General features: G+C 39.5%; 1 protein-coding gene across 1 annotated transcript; it reads left to right on the plus strand.

Annotated features, from left to right (window-relative positions):
• The first annotated feature begins 3389 nt into the window (after positions 1-3389).
• Positions 3390-4454, plus strand: LOC129752758 (uncharacterized). Its single transcript, XM_055748529.1, has one exon. It carries the CDS (start codon positions 3390-3392, stop codon positions 4452-4454), a length of 1065 nt encoding a protein of 354 aa, XP_055604504.1.
• Positions 4455-22277: the final 17823 nt, after the last annotated feature.

Genomic DNA, 22277 nt, shown 5'->3' on the forward strand with positions numbered 1-22277 from the left:
TCTGAAAAATTAACATGGTTTATTCTGCTGAACAATTTTCACTAGAGTTCTTTTGCTGTTGTAACACTATGAACTCAGACCAACAATTTCTTCCGCGCCATATGATGTGTGTACTTTTCACCGGAGCCAAAATTAAACACAGAGGTAATTATGAGTTATGTTTTCATATCATTAGCCCCGGCAAAGGTTTAAAGACTGAAAGAAAGGATGCAAAAAGCTGAAAAGACTACGAGATGAGCGAGAATGTTTCTAAATAATCGTACAATCTGGCCCAGGAGATTCAGTCGGAACGCAAAAGTAAGAGCAAAAGCAGTAGCAAAAAGATGCTGGCTCCCCCGCGAAAATTATTCAAATGACACAGCACAAATTTAACGACTCCTTTCCGAGCAGCTCGGGCTGATGGCGGGGAGCAATAAAATCATTGTTCACACGCTTTGTTCGCGGCCATAGATTCGTTAAAACGCGTTTTATTGGCGCATAAAACGCACCATCATAATGTGTGTACAAATTTCTGGTCTGGTTTGTTAGCTTTGCATCCCGGGGGTAATGTTTTCATCATTTTTTTCAGTTATCAGCTTGTTCGATTGAACATGAAATGAGCATTTCGGTGATGAGCTTTGCTTGTAATACGGCCGAGAGTTGTGATTCTTTGCTTTGCCCAATGTTGAACAAGTTTATTTCGAAAAGTTCATCATTGGCGGCCCGGGAAAATGTTTGCTGTCGAACAACGTGACAGGAGATTTTTTTTTAATGTTTACTTAACCGAATGAATAAAAGATGCAGGCAAACAGTGACCGGAAAAACTAACAACCAATAACTAATTCCATGAGGGATGAATAAATGGATTTTAGGATGTCGTTGATGTTTTAAAAAGATTTTTTTCGAGGCCAACAACGCCAGAGCAAACACTTCGATTGAATTGATGAACGTAGGTTAGATGTTTAAATTTTGATTTATAAAAAAATAAAAATGATTTCAAAGATCATTACATTGCACTAGCTACTTGTTAATAATTAAAAAAAATCTTTCGAGTTTTAAAGGATTAAATAACGTAGAAATATAATAGGGTAACGAACCTGTTTTGGGCCGCTGTGGGAAGTGGCGATGCTAATTCTTGAAATAAGTAAGAATATGTTACAATTTTTTACTGCTTTATCCATTCATTGCGAAGATCAAGGCTTTTTCTATCGAAACATATCATCGTTTGTTTCAATGCAACAATATTTAAGCCTTAAAAACTCGTTTATACGATGTTACTCTGGTCGGTATTTTGGACCACCATGTTTCTATTTTGGATCACCCTCGGAACCTATTTTAGACCACCCTTAAACAAAATAAGATTTTCTCGGATTTTGCTACAGCTTCAACAGCAATTGGCGTTTGCGTAAAATTTAGTTCGTTACTTTTTTCGAAAATATTTATTTCAAATTGACTAAAAACTTGTAATTTTTAGTATTCTATTTGAATTCATTTTGTAATTAACCGAGTTATTCACTTTCGTTACGTCACATCAAACGATTTTACAACAGGGAGCAGTGGTATAAAATACGAAAAAAGTGATCATGGATTTTCTCAAGGCTCAATTGTAAAAAAAAAAGCTTGATAAATAGTGTGTTCTACAATGTTTCATTATATTTAAATGCGCAAATATTTTTCCTGATCAATTCACCTAAAAGAAAAATCATTTTTTTGTGTATTATAATCTAATCTATAATGTTTTGGTAACAGCATGCGAGTTAGTGGTAGTGTGGTGAAGATAGTAGAACAGACAGACGTCAAAAGCTAATCGCCCGAAAGTGATCTAAAAAGGCTTTCGGGAGAAATGAGCTCTGTTCAATACAGAGAATAGAAACACTCAAATATTAAACTTTATGCTCTTTACTCTTTCGTATGCAATACTGGCTCAACTTGTAAATGTGTTGATTGTAGAATTAGGGAACTTGTATTGTATTCACTTTTCTCATGTTCGCCACTTTTTACATAACACAGTTGAGGTATCAGAACAAACCAATCCGCCGTGCTATACACATCGTTCGTAATAAACCCCCAATCAAAACGAAATAAAGTGTTGAGTTTTTAAGTTGAGTTTAAACTAACCGCCGCGTTCTAAATTCGGTCCGAAAAGTGTTCCGGTGCCTAAACATTTGGTCCTTCGAGCCGGATGACCGTCCGGAAAGTGGTTCCGGAACATAAATTGGACTTTAAGCGAAGACCGCCGATCGGCCGAGCACCAAAGTGCGAACCATTTTGTGCTCGCAAAAACGCCATCGCAGTGCGCAACAAAAGTGCTGAACAAAAGTGATCACAATAAAAGTACATCTATCGGGACGCTAACTACGCTTGGCTTGGGTGCAATTAAGTGCATCAGTGGACATTGTCAGCCATTGCGAAAATCAGAACAATTGTTTCCGGATTCCTGAAGCCAAACTAGTGAAGTGAAGCCGATAACAGAAGCGTATTGGCCAGCAACGCAGCAGAGATCAGCTGATTTTCAACCAGCTCGACGCAGCATTCGGAGAAGCAGCAGCAACAAGAATTAATAGCAGGAAGTATTTACTGGCTTGGTGCATGAGGCCAAAGAAAGTGCGATTCAATAAAGATTTTAAGTGTGAATTGGTCTTTTTAGTTGCATGAAGTGTGTGCCCTGTCCGTAACTATAAATTGGTCTTGGTTCACTATTGGCATTTTTTACTTTGCAATTTTACACTGGTTGTGCCCACTCGCTGCTGTCAATATCGGGTTGCTAGTCTCGGTAATTCGCGTCGCGATCGGTTGGAACGTTGAGTTGATCAAACTAAGTGCATATACCCTGAGTCAGAAGCACATAAGGTGCATGTCAGAGCACATAAAGGTGCAAGTCAGTAGCACAGAAGGTGCAAGTCGGTTTTTTGGTCAGAATTATTCAGTACTGGACGGATTGGGTCCAAGGTGTTTGAGTTTGTCAGAAAATTCAAGTTTGCTGAAGAATTTAAGTTTGAGTCGGAATTCTTGTCAGAATCAAGTCTGAATTTGTCAGAAAACACAAGTTTGTTTGAGTTTGAGTTGGAAAACTTGTCAGAATTAAGTCTGAATCAGTTTGTGTCGGAATTCTTAAGTGAATATTGTCGAAAATCTTGTCTGAAACTTATCAGAATTGAGGCTGAGTCTCAAAATAAGCTTGCGTCAGAATTCTTGTCTGAATATTGTCAGAAACCTGGTCTGAAATATTGTCAGAAATTAAGTCAGAAAAGATCTTGTGAGAAATCGAGTCTGAATTCAAATCGTCTGAAACATTGTCAGAAATTAAGCCTGTGTCAGAAACAACGTGTCAGTTTAAGAACTTGTCTGTAGGTTAAAGTCTGAATTCATCAAAATTTTGAAGCCTGTGTCAGATTACAAAAAGTGTTGCAATGTCGAGAAGTACGCTGAAGGCTTTGCAAAAACGTGAGCGGCAGTTATATGTGATTTTTGATGGTACTGATAGATTTATCCAAACCTATCACATCGGTAGTGATCGGTGCCAATTAAGTTCAAGATTGCAAGTGATTGATACAGTGTACAGCGAGTTTTTCGAAATACGGAGCAAGATTGAAATGTTGCTGGATGAAGCGGCCGAGAAAGAGCAGAAAGATGCTGACAGCGAAGTCAAAGGGGAGATTGCCAAACAGCGCGAAGAAGAAAACGACAAAATTCTGCAGCAGTTTGATGACCGATACTTTGCAATTCGAGGTGACCTCCTTAGACTTCAAGGCGATAAGGATGCCTTAGGGGTGAACACATCCAGCACCAGTCAGAGTCAGTCTGTGTCAGGAAATACGTCCAGAGTAAAGCTGCCAGAGATTCGTTTGCCGTCCTTCAGTGGAACAATCAGAGAATGGGTTACATTTAGAGATTCTTTTCGTAGTCTCATTCACGACAACGAGCATCTGACGAAAATGGACAAATTCACTTACCTCCGTTCCTCTCTGCAAGGTGATGCACTGAAGGAAATAAACAACATCGAGCTGTCAGAGGCAAACTACGACGTCGCCTGGAAAATGTTGGAAGTCCGCTACGAAAATAAAAAGCTAATTGTCAAGGCTCATCTCGACGCTCTCTTCGCCCTCGAACCGCTTAAAAAGGAGAACTACGACGGTCTGAACTTCCTCATCAGCGAGTTTGAGAAAAACTTGATGATGTTGCAGAAAATCGGTGAGCCAACGGAGTCTTGGAGTACGATACTAGTCTACATGTTGTGCGCTAGACTAGATTCTGCAACATTACGTCAGTGGGAGACGCATTATGGGTCTAAGGAGGTCCCAACGTACGAAGAACTGCTACTGTTCTTGCAAGCAGCTCTGCAAGAAGTCCACCATCCGAAACACGTCAGACAAGATCAACAGTTTGCCATACAACCATCCGATCGGATTCACGATGCCCGTTCTGTACCGAAGCATGGCACTCACCGTTTCACTGCCAGAGATTCCTTCGATTGAAGATATCAGAACGTGTTGAAGCCGCCAATCGAAGTCGAGTCTGTCGAAATTGTCTACAGCCTGGACATTTTGCGACGAACTGCACTCGTAGCAGTTGTCGATTATGTCAACAAAAGCATCACACTATGTTGCATGCTACGCGATCCTCCGTTCCAAATCCGTCTAATCCGAGACTCAGACAACAGTCAGTCAGTCAACCCTCTAATCAAGAAAGCACTCATACTTATCCACAGCAAGCTCATCAACAGCAAAGTCACACCATGCCAATAGTTACGGAAACACACACTCAAACACAAAATGCAACACACAATTCACCAAATACAATCACACAATTCGATTCGTCAACGCCAAGCACAAGCCACAACTACGTCGCACTACCTGTTAAGTCTGCTTCGAATATTCTGCTCCCTACCGCTCTTGTAAAGATTAAGGACCGTTACGGTAACGCTCAGATTGCTAGAGCCTTGTTAGATTCTTGCTCGCAACACTGCCTAATGTCTCAAGAGTTTTCGAAAAAGCTGAAGTTGAACGAAGCGCCTGCATTTTTGTCAGTTCAGGGTATTGGGTCGACTCGGTCAGTTTCGACGAAGTCAATATATGCTGAAGTCTGTCCACGATCGCCAAAAATCTCGGGATTCAAAGAAGATATGCAGTTCTTCGTTTTGCCAAAACTTGAGCTACAAATACCCACAACATCGTTTGATCTTTCGCCCATGTCGATTCCTGATTCCGCTTTGCTAGCTGATCCTTACTTCCACGAATCAAAGCGGATTGATGTCATTATTGGCGCCGAGTACTTCACAGATTTGTTGAAGGATGAAAGAAGGAAAGTCATGAAGAATGGTCCCACGCTTCAGAGCTCAGTATTTGGTTGGATTGTGTCAGGTCGTATGGTTGAATCCCCTCAAAACATTTCCCACACCGTTGTTTGTTTCTCAAAAAACTGCAGAAGCAGCTCACATGGTTGTAGGAGCTGGAAACACACCGCGTTACGAGCACGAATTCCATTTAAGAATCCACAGTCAGAAATAAAGCAGAATGTTATGTCAGTACCCTACCCAAGAATGAGTCGGATTGCGTCAGAAATCCCTTGTCAGAATTGATAAATTCATTGTGAGAATTTTGAAGAATGAGAACGTTGATATTTTGATTAAACAGAATGCCAGTTCGGTTTCGAACACTTCGCTTCAAATATGACAGATGTCCCCTTAAGTCAAACCAGTTTTAAGTATGCGAACAAAATTGAATTGAAGTCCAAACTATTTTGAAGGTTCATCAAGCAGTCGTGCATGAATGCTTCAACGAACTCAGGTTTAAGTCAAGTCGCATGTTACCCATATCGCTTGGAGTTTCACCGTAGGCTTTCAAAATAACCATATCGTTTGAAGAACCCTATCATATACATCAGACGTCCCCATCAGAACCCTAATCAAATTATTAAAACAATCGAATCGCTTGAAGAACAACAATTTCATCGCTTGAAGAATCATGTCATCATAAGAATCGCATTGTGTGAAGGTTCATGTCGATTGAGAAATTATTGAAGCGTCCTGAAGAACCCTACCGATCTATAACACGAAACCCTATCGTTTGAAGTAACTTAATTGCTTGAAGTATTCTGTCAAGAGTTTGAAGTCCACCATCTGCCGAAGAAACACTCTTGAATTGTTTGAAGTTTTACTTGCGCTTGAACAACAGTCGTTAAAAAAAATCGTGTTTTTAAGTACCCTATCGGTTTTTTTTTATAATCAAATCGTTTGAAGAATCGTTAGCAGGTTGAAGAATTTAATCTCTTGAGAACTCTGGCGAACAACTTACGGTCTAAAGAACCACAAAAACAAAAATCAACCTATGTTCTCAGCACAAATCAGCCCAACCTCGTGATGATAAGTAGAAAGAGAATTCTGGTCAGGAAAAGGTCCCTTTGAAGTTTGCGAAAATGTCATCATACTATCAAGCGTCACAAGATGTTCTAAAAGCGCTGGCTGAGGCCCAGTGCCTCCGCATCCAGGGAAGTTACAATTTATTTCAGCAGGTTTCAAAACATTTAGCACCTTTCCTATACATTCAGGTCATTCCGCCAATTATTTGAGGAAGATTGAGCATCTACGGCTGATGTTGGCCTACTCTTCCCCGAGCAATTACACCCCAAAGCGCCTAGGTGGGCGAATCCATTCCGTCATTCAACAGAGGTCGAGCAGCCAATCCAATACGGCCTACCGAATATCCAAGAAAAGCGGTTCCATGCCACTGGGTCCAGTCTTCGGCAGTCCAGCATTCGGTTACGCCATTCCGCTCAATCTGAACCATGTGTGCAGAAATTCAATTGGTTGTTGCCGGCCCCACACACTTCAGGACAAATTCGGAGTGTTTTCGAGCGTTTCCGATTCGCCACAATTCGTTGGAAGTGAACCTGAGGGCCATTCTACGTATCTCGTCACACAGAATCCAATATTGGGCAATCGTGGCCCACCGACGGGTGCCACTAGCCAGTCACATCCATCGCAAGCCATCGTGAAGTCATCCACAACAACCCGGCACGTGAATCTGTGGAAATGAACTCTGAGCGTAATCCATTCCATCACATAGGAGTAGAGCAGATCATCTTCAGCGTCCGTGGGATTTAGGTTCTGAAAGAAAAGGTTTATTCAGATCGACGTTAACATAAGTTGATAATGCGGTTTATACTCACCTGGTTAGCACAAAGCACATCACAGCAGCTGAGCATCGGATCAAGCCAGATTATCGGCAGGGTACGGTTACTTGATCCACAATGTCCACCATCCGGGAGTTCCGTTAAGACGAGCTGAATGAAACGTAGTGTTCAGTCGAGAATGTCAATGCCACACGACGAGAGAGCTGCAAATAGGAAGAAAACAATTTTTGTCACATTATTCATCGAAAACTGTTCCAGTCGTAAGAGGTGTTCGGCAAAAACAATTTCAGTTCAATGCACTTGAATCAACACTGTAATATCACCAAGTATGTACCGGATACACACCTGGATCATCCCGACTATACAACACCGGATCCGGCAGGCTGGATCACCACGAACTCATCAGAACTTGATGAAAACATCTGTAGTTCAGCAGCCACCAGCAGCAGCATCTTTTGTAACCAGCGAGCGACACCAGTATTGTGTTTCACCCGTTCCATAAGTAACAAACAACACTACCTACACTACATCACACAGCAGCACAGTTTAGAATCACACACCCGTAGAAGTTTAAGCAGTTATTTTTTAAGACACGAATTGTAATCAAAACAAACCCACAAAGGAACAAAGTGCCGTTAGATCAGATGTTTGTATTGAAATGATATTTCAAGGCGGGCGGCATATGTTTTGGTAACAGCATGCGAGTTAGTGGTAGTGTGGTGAAGATAGTAGAACAGACAGACGTCAAAAGCTAATCGCCCGAAAGTGATCTAAAAAGGCTTTCGGGAGAAATGAGCTCTGTTCAATACAGAGAATAGAAACACTCAAATATTAAACTTTATGCTCTTTACTCTTTCGTATGCAATACTGGCTCAACTTGTAAATGTGTTGATTGTAGAATTAGGGAACTTGTATTGTATTCACTTTTCTCATGTTCGCCACTTTTTACATAACACAGTTGAGGTATCAGAACAAACCAATCCGCCGTGCTATACACATCGTTCGTAATAAACCCCCAATCAAAACGAAATAAAGTGTTGAGTTTTTAAGTTGAGTTTAAACTAACCGCCGCGTTCTAAATTCGGTCCGAAAAGTGTTCCGGTGCCTAAACAAATCACAATAATGTCTTTATAAAAGTTTCATTTAGTTTAAAAAAAAACTTTCTTTAAAGCAGCAAAGCTTTAACTTTAAAAAAAATGTTTTGGATTTTTTCAATACTTACCTCAAAAAAACGAAAAATTCGTTCAACTTTTTTCGAAGCCAGTTGTGGCCTTTTCCAAGCCCAAGATATTGAAGTTTCGCTAGGAGCAAACGATGGTCAATTCGATCGAATGCGGCTTCGAGATCAGTGTACACTGTATCAACTTGACCCCCTTTTTTCCATAGTGCTTTTGCTGTGTGAGGAGAATTCGAAAACACAATTGCCTGAAGAAATAGAATTTGATTTTAAAAGATGCAATTTTGAATCACTGAATGAATCTTTGGCTGCTACCGATTGGAGAAATATTTTGCATGGCTCAATAGATCACGTGGTGAAAACTTTTTATGATATCTTGAATGAAATATTCCGAAACGATGTTCCTGTTAAAAAAACGGAGGGAACATTCTGAAACTCGTCAACCTTGGTCGAACCCCGAACTCCGCAACCTGCGCAACCGCCTCCGGAAGGCAAGGAAAAGGTTTCACAACGATGATGGCATGGATGGCATGGATCACTTTAACGAGTTACGTGACTTAGAGAGCGCCTACAACTCTTTGCATGTGACTAGTTTTTGTGATTACATGAATCGCATTCAGGACAACGCTCGAGCTGATCCCGCATCCTTCTGGTCATATGTTAGACAACGAAAAGGTACTCAAGGTGTACCTCATACCATTAAATACAACGACACAACCGCTGCGACGCCGCGTGCTGCTGCAGATCTATTCTCGTCATTCTTTTAGAGCGTGCTAAGTAATAACTCACCACCTTTGTCGGAATCGTACCTGAATAGTTTGCAGAGCCAAGACTTCAACCTGGATATGCTGATTTTATCACCGAATGATGTGTTCTGCAAGATGGCCGCGTTGGATGAATCGAAAGGTTCTGGTCCGGATGGAATTCCACCAGCTCTGGTAAAAAAATGCGCTGACTCATTGTCCGTTCCTATGTCGATTATTTTCAACCAGTCATTGATGGAGGGTATTTTTCCCAATTCCTGGAAAAATGTATCGATTACGCCGATTCACAAATCCGGAAACATACACCAAGCTGAAAACTATCGCGGAATATCGATTCTGAGCTGTTTTCCGAAAGTGTTTGAGAGTCTAGTATTTGACGTGCTTTACCAATCGGTGCGTCATACTATTTCGGAAGATCAACATGGGTTTATGAAAGATAGATCCACGACCACTAACCTTATGACTTACGTTTCGTAGTTGGTTCCTAGACTAGACAAACGTAAACAAGTCGATGCTGTGTATGTAGACTTGAGCAAGGCTTTCGATAAGGTACCACACGAGCTGGCTATTGAAAAAATGCGTCGTACTGGACTCCCAGATTGGCTTTGTAGGTGGCTCAACTCATACCTTGTAGGCCGAACTGCTTTTGTACGACTGAAAAACATTAACTCGACACCTTTCGAAATCACTTCTGGAGTTCCTCAGGGAAGTCATTTAGGACCTTTGATCTTTCTTCTATTCATAAACGACCTAGGCTCCACGATCGAATCAGAAAAATTACTGTACGCCGATGATCTCAAGATTTTCCCAACGATTTCCTCTCTGGTTGATTGTTGTGCTCTTCAAAAGGACATAGACCCACTTTCAAGTTGGTGCTAACAAAATGGTATGGCACCCAATGTTACTAAGTGCAGTGTCATCTCATTTTCTCGTCTACGTCGTCCACTAAATTTCGAATATAAAGTACTATTGACCGTTTTGAACCGCACATCTACTGTCAAGAACCTTGGAATTATTTTGGACAGTAAACTAAACTTTTCCCAGCATATCTCCGCAACAGTAGCGAAAGGCTTTGCAGTTCTTGGATTTATACGACGAAACACATCATTTTTCAATGACTTCTACAGTTTGAAATCTTTGTACTGCGCTCTTGTGCGCAGTATTATGGAGTACGGGGTGCAAATTTGGGCACCATATCAGACTGTGCATGTAAACACGGTCGAGAGAGTACAACGATGCTTCATCAGATATGCTCTGCGTCAACTACCATGGATCGACGCTCATAACCTCCCGCCTTATGAACAACGCTGTTTGTTATTGAATTTACCGACACAGGAATCAAGACGCGTTTACCTACAACGGCTTTTCGTTTTCGACCTCCTGCAGAACAACGTGGATTGCTCAGAACTGCTATCACTACTGCCGTTAAATGCTCCCATCAGAACAACCCGGACGCGCGATTTTTTTAGACTAGCCCTGCGACGAACCCAATACGGTCAAAACAACCCATTGGATGTATGCTGCGCGCGCTTCAATGAAATATCTAGTGATTTTTGTTTTTAAATCTAGAATAAGATAGTTTAGATATTTTTCATTGTACTTAGTTTTTTGAGCATCTGCAAAGATTGAAATAAATAATAAAATAATCTAATCACAATAATGTCCCGTTTATGGGGGCAAGTGCAAACGCATTACTTTTTCCAAACTAATTCACAGATGAGTCAGTGTATCGGTCTTGAAATGAATTGGATACATGTTCCGGTACGTTTTATCAACTTTGATTAATATGTTTGCTGTTTTCTTGCAATATTGATAACTTTTTGATACTCCATTTTTGGTGACTGTTGTTTTAAGCAAAGACCTTCATTTACTAATGCATTACGGAATTTTGAACATCCGCTTCAGATACAACACTTTGGATACCTCTTCTGACCATTTTAATATAATGCTGAACCATTTTGGTGATGAATCTTGTGAAATGGCTGATGTTGCATGGCTTAAAGGTGCGTTTGCACTTACCCCGGTAGTGTCGTTTGCATTTGCCCCACAGTATGGGTTGACAAGAGCGAATATTATTTTCACAACTTTCGGGTTAAATGAAAATTTATTATAAATTTTCTGCTTTCACTTGAATATCGGTCTCAAACACTCACCTTTTAACGAAAATTCGGATTTGAATGCCCTTTTGTGTAGTTAAAATATGCAAAACAAAAACACACTGTTCATGTCTAGTACGAACTTGAATTCGTTTGTGATCAAACAGTGCCGTGTTTTTAGTGAAAAATTTAAAGAAAGTTTAGTTTATCTATGTCAGATTGTTTGTTTGGGTCTAAACAACAATTTCTAGAAGAAGAAATATTTTTTAATTTTTTTGTTACAGAGAAAAGATGAACGTTTGCACTTGCCCCGAGTTTGCACTTGCCCCGGTGTACCTTAAATAAATAAAATTTAAAAAAAATTAATTTTATGCACATATCAGATTTACATTATGTTATTCAGATTAAAATTAAAGATTTTTGATTAGGTATGCGATTTTTTGTGATTTTTCGAAAAAAAAAGTGGCTTCAAATGGAGGAAAAACAATTTTAACAGACTATTTCAGTTTATGTATACCTATTGTGTTATAATTTATTGTTTAAATGCCGCTTTGTTCACGATTTGTAAAGGGCACAAAAGTGCTCACAACGAGATTTGAGTTCATTCGAATCGCGCAGGCGATGGTCTATCCTGCATAATGTTCGACGTGGCTCTAGAAGGTGTTATTCGACAAGCGGTGGACGAAATGTGGGGAACGATTTTTAACAGAACAATTCAACTTATCTGCTTTGCCGACGACTATGAGAAAGTCGAAAGATCATCAGGAATAATCACTTCCATCTGTACCGTTGAGCCGTCAACACGTACGCCGGAGCATCGTATCGTTGCTGTGTACCTGCAGGAACATTTTCCATTATTTATTTTTTCCTTACCTGTATTTCAATCAGCACTTTTCAGTGCTAAAATTATTTTCATTTTCTTTTATTCATATTTTCTCTTTTCTTTCCAGCATGGGGAAGTCTTCGGCCGGCTCAAGGGCCGGAAGAAAACGGATTGCTGAACCTAATCCAGGGCCATCTGCCAAAAAAGTTGAAATTTCCAATTCATTCGATGTCCTTCATAACATCGGTGATGAGGAAATATTCATATTTAATTCTGATAAGAGTACTAAGAAACCTTCTTCTTCTTCTTATACTTCTCAAAACGAAAAGATTCCACCAATAACGGTCACGATTCCTGACTTCAATGCCTTTCGAAAAGAAATCGTCACTTCCGTCAAGGATGTGAAGATTTCTTTTCAGATCGGTCGAAGGGGAACTGCTCGTATATTGGCGGAATCTTTTAATGATTTTCAAAAAATTTTAAATTATTTGAATAATAAAAAACACCAATTTTTTACGTACGACACTAGAGGTGATCGTCCTTTTAAAGTTGTACTTCGTGGTCTCACCGGCGATCAGACACCGGATGAGATCACAAATGAATTAAATTCTTTGTTAGGTTTTTCTCCAATTCAAGTAATTCAAATGAGGAAAAGAACCAACACGAATAATACCAGTAGTGTTGGTTTTGCTCCTGAACTTTATTTGATCCATTTTAAAAAGGATCAGGTTAATAATTTGAAAATTTTGGAAAAGGCTCGTCTTATGTTTCATTGTCGAGTAAAATTTGAACCTTTTCGTAAATCCCATACCAATTGTATACAAAATATTACGCAATGTCGTCGTTGTCAAGCTTTTTGTCATGGCCCTAAAAATTGTAGAATGAATGCCAGATGTTTGTTTTGCGGCTCGTTCGATCATGAAAAATCGAAATGCCTTTTTGGTGGTGATATGCCACAAACAGAATTTTTCAAGTGTGCGAATTGCGCTGGTAATCATTCCTCAAATTCTCTAGACTGTCCCGTTAGGGCAAAAATTATTGCTTCTAGAAAAAATCTCAAAGTTTCCAGAAAAGTTTCTTCTCCTTCTTCCTCTTTTTCGTCTTCACACGTCAGACCGGCAAACAATCTGCCTGTTCGCGGTCAGCCGGGGCCTACATTGGAATCACGTCTGGATAATACCCGAAGTGACTTTAATGTTACCTGTGCTGATTCTGCGCCACAGACTCGTTGTTTATGGTTCTCAGAGGTGATTGAAAATGGGTTGCCCTCTACAGGCATAACTAATTAAAATGGGAAAAAACCAAGTCTCAACGTTCATGCGAAGGCTTGGGAAAGTCCCCGAAATTCAAAATCGAATACTTGTTCTTCTCCTTCATTTTCTGATCCTAACAATTTTGTTGATTTGGGTGAGATTACTGAGGAAAAATTAAAATTTTTAAATCAAAATTTAATGGAAATGATGCAACTTATGTTGAAAGCAAATTCAATGTTTGAAGCTTTCCAAATTTCTTTTAATTATGCTAACCAAATTATTATGACTTTTCGATTCCCTCATGGATCCAAATGGATGTTAAAATATTATGAATTGGAATGATCTTTGCTGGCGAACCAAGATGAGTTCTTTTTATTTTTGAAAACTGAAAACATGCATATTGCTGTCATCACTGAAACTTTTTTAAAGCCAGTCAGTAACTTGAAAAGCAATGCTTTCTTTGAAATTTTGCTAAATTATCGACTTGATCGACTAGGTGAGGGTGTAGCTATTGTCATCAATAGCCGCCTCAAATTTAGACTTATTCCTTCTTTCAATACAAAAGTCTTAGACTGGCCAGCGGATATGAGACGACCGAACCCGTTTGTCCAGTAATAACAAGATCACGATCGACAGCGACGAGCTGAAGATAATCGAAGACTTTGTCTATTTCAGTTCACCAGAGACCGAAGACAATGACACCAGCCGTGAGATCCGAGTGCCGTTCCGTGAGTGCGGGCAGCTTGGCCGGTGGTTTTTTGCCGGTGGAAGAAATATTTTTGTGTTGCTTTTGCTACACATGCGCAGCTTAGCCGGTGGTTGTTTGCCGGTGGATTGAATTGAAGCAATGTTTTTTTTTGTTGCTTTTACTACATACACACGCACAGCTTGATCGTGGTTGTTTGCTGGCGGATTGAATAGTCCTATTTGCCGCTGGTAGTGTTCGTGAAATTATGCTGGTTGTTTCACTAACACTTTTCAGTTTTGGGACAATTAACCTCAAAAACGACCATGTGCGTCGACTGATTGCCCGTTTTTTGTACCGAGAGTTTTTGAGGTTAATTGTCCCGTCTTATCAGTACACGCTTACGACTCTATTGAAGGAATATTTTTGTTGTTGCTTTTGCTACACACGCACAGCTTAGCCGGTGGATTGAATTGAAGCAATAGGCCCGTTCAATAGCCAATTGAAATTGGTTTCAATCGATTTCGATTGGTAAATTGTTGTTCACTCAGCCAATGTTTTGGTCAAAACTAATCCAATTGACATTCATTGAAGTGGTGGTGCTGTGCTAGACGCGCTGGTCTTGTGGTGTCAGACATGCTGGGTCTGTGGTGCTGTGCCAGTCATGCTGAGTCGGTATTGCTGTGCCAGGTATCCTGAGTCGGTGGTGCTGTGCTAGTCGTGCTGGTCCGTGGTGCTGAAAGAGATGTCGGTCTATGTGGCGTCGCTGTTCTGTGCTGTTCTGTTAGGACTTCATTTTCACAATACATCTGTCAGTCGGTCTTGGATTATTATAATAATCAAATAGGAAGTGACCAAGTATACTATGTAAATAAATAGGAAGTGAAATTTAGTTGTGAAATACGATAAAATGTCAAATAAAATATAAAATTTAACGATCCACTGTATTTTATTTCATAACTAGCTGACCCGGTGTGCTTTGCTACACCTTCCAGAAGTTATTGAAATTTTTGGTATTTAGTTATTAACTTTTCATTTATTTGCACAAAATTTTAAAATTCAATTTCAAAATTGTTGAAATGTTTTTTCTTAAAGAAAATGCATTTTTTTTATTTTGAAATCTTTATTAATTTTTTTTAATCCGTGTTTTAATCCTTTTTATGACCCTGGATTTCTTTGCTTCATAAGTTTGAAGCTTATGCCAAAATATTTTTTGTATATGAAATCTTCGTTGTCCCTTTATAATGTGCAGAGGGTTTCAAACTATCACAGAAACATTTTTTTAACAAAATAACGTCACGGGACACTTATTTTACTTATTCGTTCTCGAATTGTTATACAAATTGTTAGAGTGACCATTTCCCCCATTCCTTTATCCCTAATGAAAGGAAGGGAAGTCTTATATCATCCGAAAAACACTTCTTGTATACAAATACAATTCCATGTCATATACGGCTCCATTTTCGATAAATTCTCGAGTTATTCAAAAAATGGGTGACACTCTCCCCCCTTTGTATCTCCCCTTTGGCAAGAGAAGGGTGTCTCAACCCATTGAAGAAACATTTCCCGTACACAAATATGCTCCATACATACAAATTTGATTCCATTTTTTCGATTAGTTATCGAAATATTAAAAAAAAGTGTATGAGAGACTCTCTTCCCACTTTTTATCGTTCCACTGGATGGAGGGAAAGGTTGCTAAACCACAGGAAAAAAACATTTCTTGTGCTCGAATACTCTCTCATTCGAAAATTGGTTTCTTTGCTTTATTAGTTGTCGAGTTATGCTATAAAATTTGTATCAAAGCCCCTTTTCCTACCTATCCCCTACCTGGAAGGAGTTGATCGTTCCATTTGTAAGAAAAGTTCTTGGTTTATGCAAAACAATCGTATGTGAGCTTCCGTCTTTCCTAACTGTATCCCCAATTGAAGGAGAAAGAAGTCTGAAATAAGCGAATAACTATTTTCCGTTTCCAAATGCTTACCTATGCCAAAATTATTTCCATTAGCTCTATTAGTTCTCGAATTATGCGAAAAATTGTCAAGGAGCCACCCTCTCTCCTTCCTATCACCCCACTGGAAGGAGGCAGTAGTACCATTCCTTGTGTTCCTCCCAAGCCAAATTTCTTTCTATTTGCTGGGTAAGTTCCCGAGTGACGTAAAAAATTGTAAGGAAGCACCCTCCTCCCTTAAGATTTTCCAACTGGAAGAACGGAGGGTTTTCAAAATATCATAGAAACATTCATTGTAATCAAATACCTTCCAATGCCAAATTTGGTTTAACTTGCTTGATTAGTTTTCCAGTAATTCTGAAAATTGTAACGAAGCCCCCTCCCCACTTTCTATCTCCTCACTGGATGGGGGGAGGGGTACTAAATATTCATAGAACTATTTATCGTTCCCAAATACCCTTCCAAGTCAAATTTGGATTCATTTGCTTGAATAGTTTTCAAGTTATGCAATAAAAAAGGGTTTAGCCCCCCCCCCCTTTCTTCATGTATCTCCACTGGAAGGAGGGAGGGGTCTGAAATAATCATAGAACCATTTCTCGTATTCCATTCCCCTTCCATGCCAAATTTGGTTCCATTAGCTTGATTATTTCTCCCGTTATTTGAAAAATTGTAAGGTAGGCCCCCTCCCCCCTTTATATCACACCACTGAGAGGAGGGAGGGGTACCTTATATTCATGGAAATATTCCTCGTTCCTAAATACCACCCCATGCCAAATTTGATACCATTTGCTTGATTGGTTTTCGAGTTATGCAAAAAATTGTCTTTTATTCGGGAGGCCCCTCCCCCCCTTCATGAGAGAGGAAGGGGTCTCAGACCATAATAGGAACCTTCCCCTGCCTCCAATACCCCACCCTGCCAAGTTTCACTCAAATCGGTTCAGTAGTTTCCGAGTCTATAGGGAACAGACAGACAGACAGACAGACAGACAGACAGAAATTCATTTTTATATATATAGATATCATGATTGTATGTTTTAAAAATAATAATTATTTTCCTATAGCAACAATTTTTCGCTTTTGTGCTTTTCTTTTCCCTAAAAATTGTTCATTATTCTAAACAAATTCCTTTTTAGTATTCTAATATAGTTCGAGTCGAACAACAAACTTTCTAATCTGAAATTTTTCGGACAGCTTGTATACGGGAAATAATTCCCATTAAGATGTCCAAAATGATGGATGCATTACGATTTGCCTTGAGTAAACCGCCATTTCGCATTCTGAACGAAGCTGATAAAGAAAATTACATCTGAAAACACTGCGCCAGTGCGTTAGTATTAGTGAATGGCTGTTCAATCAACAGCCTAATAAAAATCGATCGAAGCCAATTGGAAAAACAGCTGATCAACTGTCAATCCATTTCAATTGATTTCGATTGGGTTTCGTTGAACACACCTAATGTTTTTTGTTTTTGTTGCTTTTACTACATACACACGCACAGCTTGGAATATTTTTGTTGTTGCGTTTACTACACACGCACAGAGCTCGGTTCGCTTGCTGCCTGGTGTTGGCCGGTATTTATTTCTATCCTACTTCGTCTTGTGATGCGATAGAGAGGGACGTGAATTCGTTTTTATTTTGTTTCTTTCAGACATACGCAATTCGGTTAACTTAGGAGGTAATGCCGGTGGGAGCAAATCGAATCAGCACAGGTCGCGTTATCTTCTTGTACCAATGATGCCTTGTACCAATGATGGCGCCATTGGCACAGAGGCTGAATTATGGGTGTAGAAATAAAAAACAAAGTGGAAGAATTAGCTTAATGGTGTATATTTAGTGTCTATAAGTTTAAACGAATTTGAAATATAAAAAAATACTTAATGGTAGACATTTGCGTGGAATGGGTCATTTCCAGCTAAAAAAGAACTAAAATTTATTTGTTCATCATTAAAAACCATTGTATATGAACTTTAGAATTATTATAAATTTAACAGTGACGAGGTTTCCTAAACTTTTGTAGAAATTCTATCAATCTCTTTTTGACGTTGAACAGAACAGATTGGTACGAGCACAGTTTTCGATTTAATTCAGAATTGATTTACTCCGGATGAGCTACAAAATGCTTTTTATCGACTTCTAGGTCTTTATTTTTCCGGACAGACATCAGTAGCAGCCAAGAACAGGTGGAATGAACTCCAATCAAATTTCATCTCAAAATTTAATCCCTGCAAAATCGGTCTGGCCCTACGCTTGACAGACAGAATTCGAAAAAAATCGTTCGTGGCTTGATAGGATATTCAATATATGAGTGTATGTGCCTATGTATGGGTGTGTATACCTTTGGCCAACAAAGGCGTTTAGCATCGATTCAGCTCCGTTGATGGCATTGGGGATGCATTTAGTTTTCTGGTCCAAAGCTGATAAAAATTCAGGTGAGCACCCGAGAGAAGTCATCTGTTCAGGTCGCATCATCTGACGAGCGAGCGGATCGAATTTTTCGATTCTGCCACACGCGTTCAGGTGTCTATATTCGTTTAAGTTTTTTCCACTTTTTTGTCTTGCCTGTTCACCTATTGGAAGGGAATCGATTTGGATCCCCTATTAGTGGAGCAGGTCCGGACCAATGACGGCGACGACGACAACGACGGTAGGAAAAATAAAAATCTAGATTCAGAGCTCGGAAACCACTTTCATATCCGACGACATGCTGGGAATTGACCTCGCGTCGAGGTCGCGTGGAATCGACGGTGACAACACTTTGTCACAACGTGGCCTCCCCAAGATAGGCAAACAGACAGACGGCAACACACCCTTGTTGGAACAACTGAAGCTCGTCCGATTAATGATATGACAGTGGTTCTGGAATGTCGATGGCAGCGGTTGAAATCGAATGTGCAGATGTTCTAACACTTGAAAGACCAGTAGTCTTTTTCACTCAAAAGTAAAGAAAATTGTTGATTCCATAGGGGAGAATGAGGATACTTGATCCCTGGGGATACTTGATTCCTTAGCTATATCTCGAAACTGGAATGTCTTACAAAGATCAAATGTTCTAGAGAAATGTGCCAAAATGAGCAAAATAACAATGCTTGTAGTTTAAAAAATTTTAACAAAATAATTGTTTGAGTAATTGAACTTTGTTTGAAAAATTTCACAAAATGTAACTTGAAGATCTTTTTTCATCACTTTGAAATGTTCCTTACATGGGAAAATCATGAAACAATAATATTTGTTCCAATGTATCAATCGTTCGAGCGTAAAATGAACTTCATAATGCCATATTTTCAAAGCAATGGAAAATTCTCAACTTTTTTCAGAATTTTTTTTCTAAAATGTTGATTATGGGTACAATTGATCCCCTAGAGTTGGGTATAATTGATCCCCCTTCCAAACGGCATATTCTTCTTCTGAATTGATCGTTATGATTGCTGATTACGAAATTACTAATATTTATCCAAAAACTAATATTTATCAAACAATTGTCTGAAGAAAAGAGCGAAAATAATTAATTTTCTCTTAATTATAAAGAATAGCGCCTTTGAGTATGCAATGTTATTCGCGTTGAAACAAAGTTATAGAATTTTCTTCTTATGGCTGCTATAAATTGTGAAATGAGAACAAACATTACCAAAATAGTCAATTAACATTCTATCTTGGGTTTTGTTTGATTTTCATACAAGGATTAGGGCTTCCTGAATAAAAGATCAAGTCTCCTTCAATAGGGGATCAAGTCTCCCCTAACTTCAGAAAAATCGCAATTTTTTTACTCCCACGAAAATGCTTCTAGTTCATCAAGGGGTTCAAGTATCGTTCTAATTTTTGGAGCATAGAAACTTGAAGTTACAAGCTGTCAGAAAATGTCAAAGACGGCGAGTTGCTAAATTTTTCCAAAAAGATATGGTGAAAATAAGAAAAGGGGATCAAGTATCCCCACTCTCCCCTATTTATACATATAGTTCACGCCAATATTCTTGTTATCTTCTATCTAAGCGAATAAAATAGATTCTGCATAGTGAAGCCGATATAAAAAAAATATTTTAAGTATTACAGTCCTTAAAATCTTTTGCACTAATTGTTTATTATCTTTCAAATTTAACATCTCATTGACACTGACCATACTGACTGGACAGTCGATTTCGTTTTTTGGATAATTCACGCACTCTGAAATCGATAGTACGCGATATCGATTCCAGAGTGCGCATCGATCGATTTGAAGAAATGTTATCCCAGTTAGAAAGTGCTACCCGACTTTCGCAAAAAAACAGGCGATTCAGACGATAAAATCGTGCAAAACAGGTACATTTTTCCTACAGGGCATTTCTACCGGAAAAATTATAGGTTCGCCACCTGCCGTCGGTATTGCGAACCTGCTAAATTTGACGAAAAAAATTAGCCAGAAAATGAACGAATTTTTGTTCTAAGTGTCCTGTCAGTATGATCAGTGTCATTGAAATATATAAGAAAAAAAAAAGAATTTAGAAGCTCAGAAGGCGACCAAAACAATATCGTCTGCCAGGTCAAGGTCGTTCAGCTGCTCCATTACGGCGATCCTCGGTTTGATATCAATCAATATCTCATCCATTACGATGAGAAAAAGCAGCGTTGATCAAATATATCCTTGTTCCACTTCAGGAGCTCGGATTTGCAGCGAACACTTGTTCTGCAGGACCATCGTCTGGCATTCATGCAACATGTCCTGCCCAGCGTATCCGTCCAGCCTTCACCACCTTCTGGATACTGGGTTCACCGTAGAGTCGCGCAAGTTTGTGGTTCATCCTCCGCAAATGACACCGGTCTAGTGGGCGCCGTAGTTACACGCGAGGGTGGAGTCTTCTCGACCGCAGTTGCTTGTTGAGTTCATAGTAGGCACGACTTCCACCGCCGGATCTCACGGCTGGTGTCATTGTCTGCGGTCACAAGTGAGCCGAGATAGACAAAGGCCCTTATTCTGCGCCGAACTGTCAAACTTATGTTTTTTTTATTCGAAAAAGCGGAAATCTGTCCGAATTTTTCCATCGACGGCAAGAAGATGGAAACATTCTCAGCCAGCGTGTGGTAATGGTCAAGTTTTGAGACCTGGCCGACGGATTGAAATATTAACATCAGAGGCGCGTTATCTATCGGGATCTGAAGCCGGAAAATGTGCTGGTGCTGATCGATGCAGACAACCAACTGAAGTTGGCCGACTTCGGGATAGCAAGAATCTGTACCGATTCAATCTGGAGGTGGAGCTAAAGCTGACGATCGTTCAGCAGCTACAACTTACCCCTGCCCTGGTAGTGATATTCTGCGAGCTGTGCATGCTGAAACACCCTTACCTAGAGCGATTCGACGCCACTACTGGTCAGCCCTTTGAAGGGAAAGCAGAAATTCAGCCTCCAAAGATTGATTGGCCCCGCCGGGACTATCGATCAGAGATGCAGTCGCTGTGCGACATGATGATTAAAGTCGATCTGAAGAAGCGTTGGACTCTGGAGAAAATGCTGAAGGAGCAGTTCGTTTTGCGTTTGTGAAGCGAAAAATTAGAAGCGGAACTTTTGTGAACTTTTTATATTTTACTTACATAGAATCATTTCTGTGACTTTTTTTTATATTTTAAACGTAAGATACGAAACTATTTACATGAATCAGAAATTTGATATTTAGAAAACAAATAGGATTCGCTCAATGAACTAATGAATACTCAAACCATGAAACCGTTGTTTATATGGCCTTGTTAGATTACTGGAACTGTCTAGTTTCATTTTGTAGAACTTTATTTTACACAAAATTCAAAGAATTTTGGGATACTTACGAATTTTTAATACGAAAGTTTAATACGAATGCCTCGGGGCTCTCTTAAACTCAAAACCGTATATAAAAGAAATTTTCGTCGCCTTGATTGATTATTTTGAGCATTAAAACATGCTAGGTAAAAAAAAAAATTCTCTTGAGAGAAATTGCAACTGTTCCACTGCAATCCTCCCAGGACATACGGTCTTTCAAAGACCCAGTGTTCCACTCCGGGTCTTCGATTCATTGTCTCAATTATCGGGACAGCAACGTATCGAATGGCAAAATTTCCTGCCAACATTTTAAACGGCTTCGTAGGTAACACTAAATATCAAGTTCACAATAGTTCTTCATTTGCCGAGGAAGTTCACAAAATTGCCCCTCCAATAGTGGATACAGTTTTGTTATCACTGGATGTTGTGTCTTTATTCACAAATGTTCCAGAGGATTTTGCTATCGAGTCGATGGAGTTACCTTGGGCAGAGATAGCTGAACACACAGACATCGAGAAGGAGAGTTCTATTGAAATGTTGAAGATTGTTTTGGAATCTAACTTTTTTCAGCTCAATGGAAAAATATTTGCACAGAAATTCGGCGTGCCGATGGGCAGTCCATTGAGTCCGGTAATGGCGACGATTGCACTGAGGAG

This window comes from Uranotaenia lowii, chromosome 3, assembly GCF_029784155.1.
Source record: "Uranotaenia lowii strain MFRU-FL chromosome 3, ASM2978415v1, whole genome shotgun sequence".
In the NCBI taxonomy this organism is placed as follows: Eukaryota; Metazoa; Arthropoda; class Insecta; order Diptera; family Culicidae; genus Uranotaenia; species Uranotaenia lowii.

Excerpts from the sequence above, each read along its gene's own strand:
- LOC129752758 (XM_055748529.1), top strand. The coding sequence starts at position 3,390 with ATGTCGAGAAGTACGCTGAAGGCTTTGCAAAAACGTGAGCGGCAGTTA.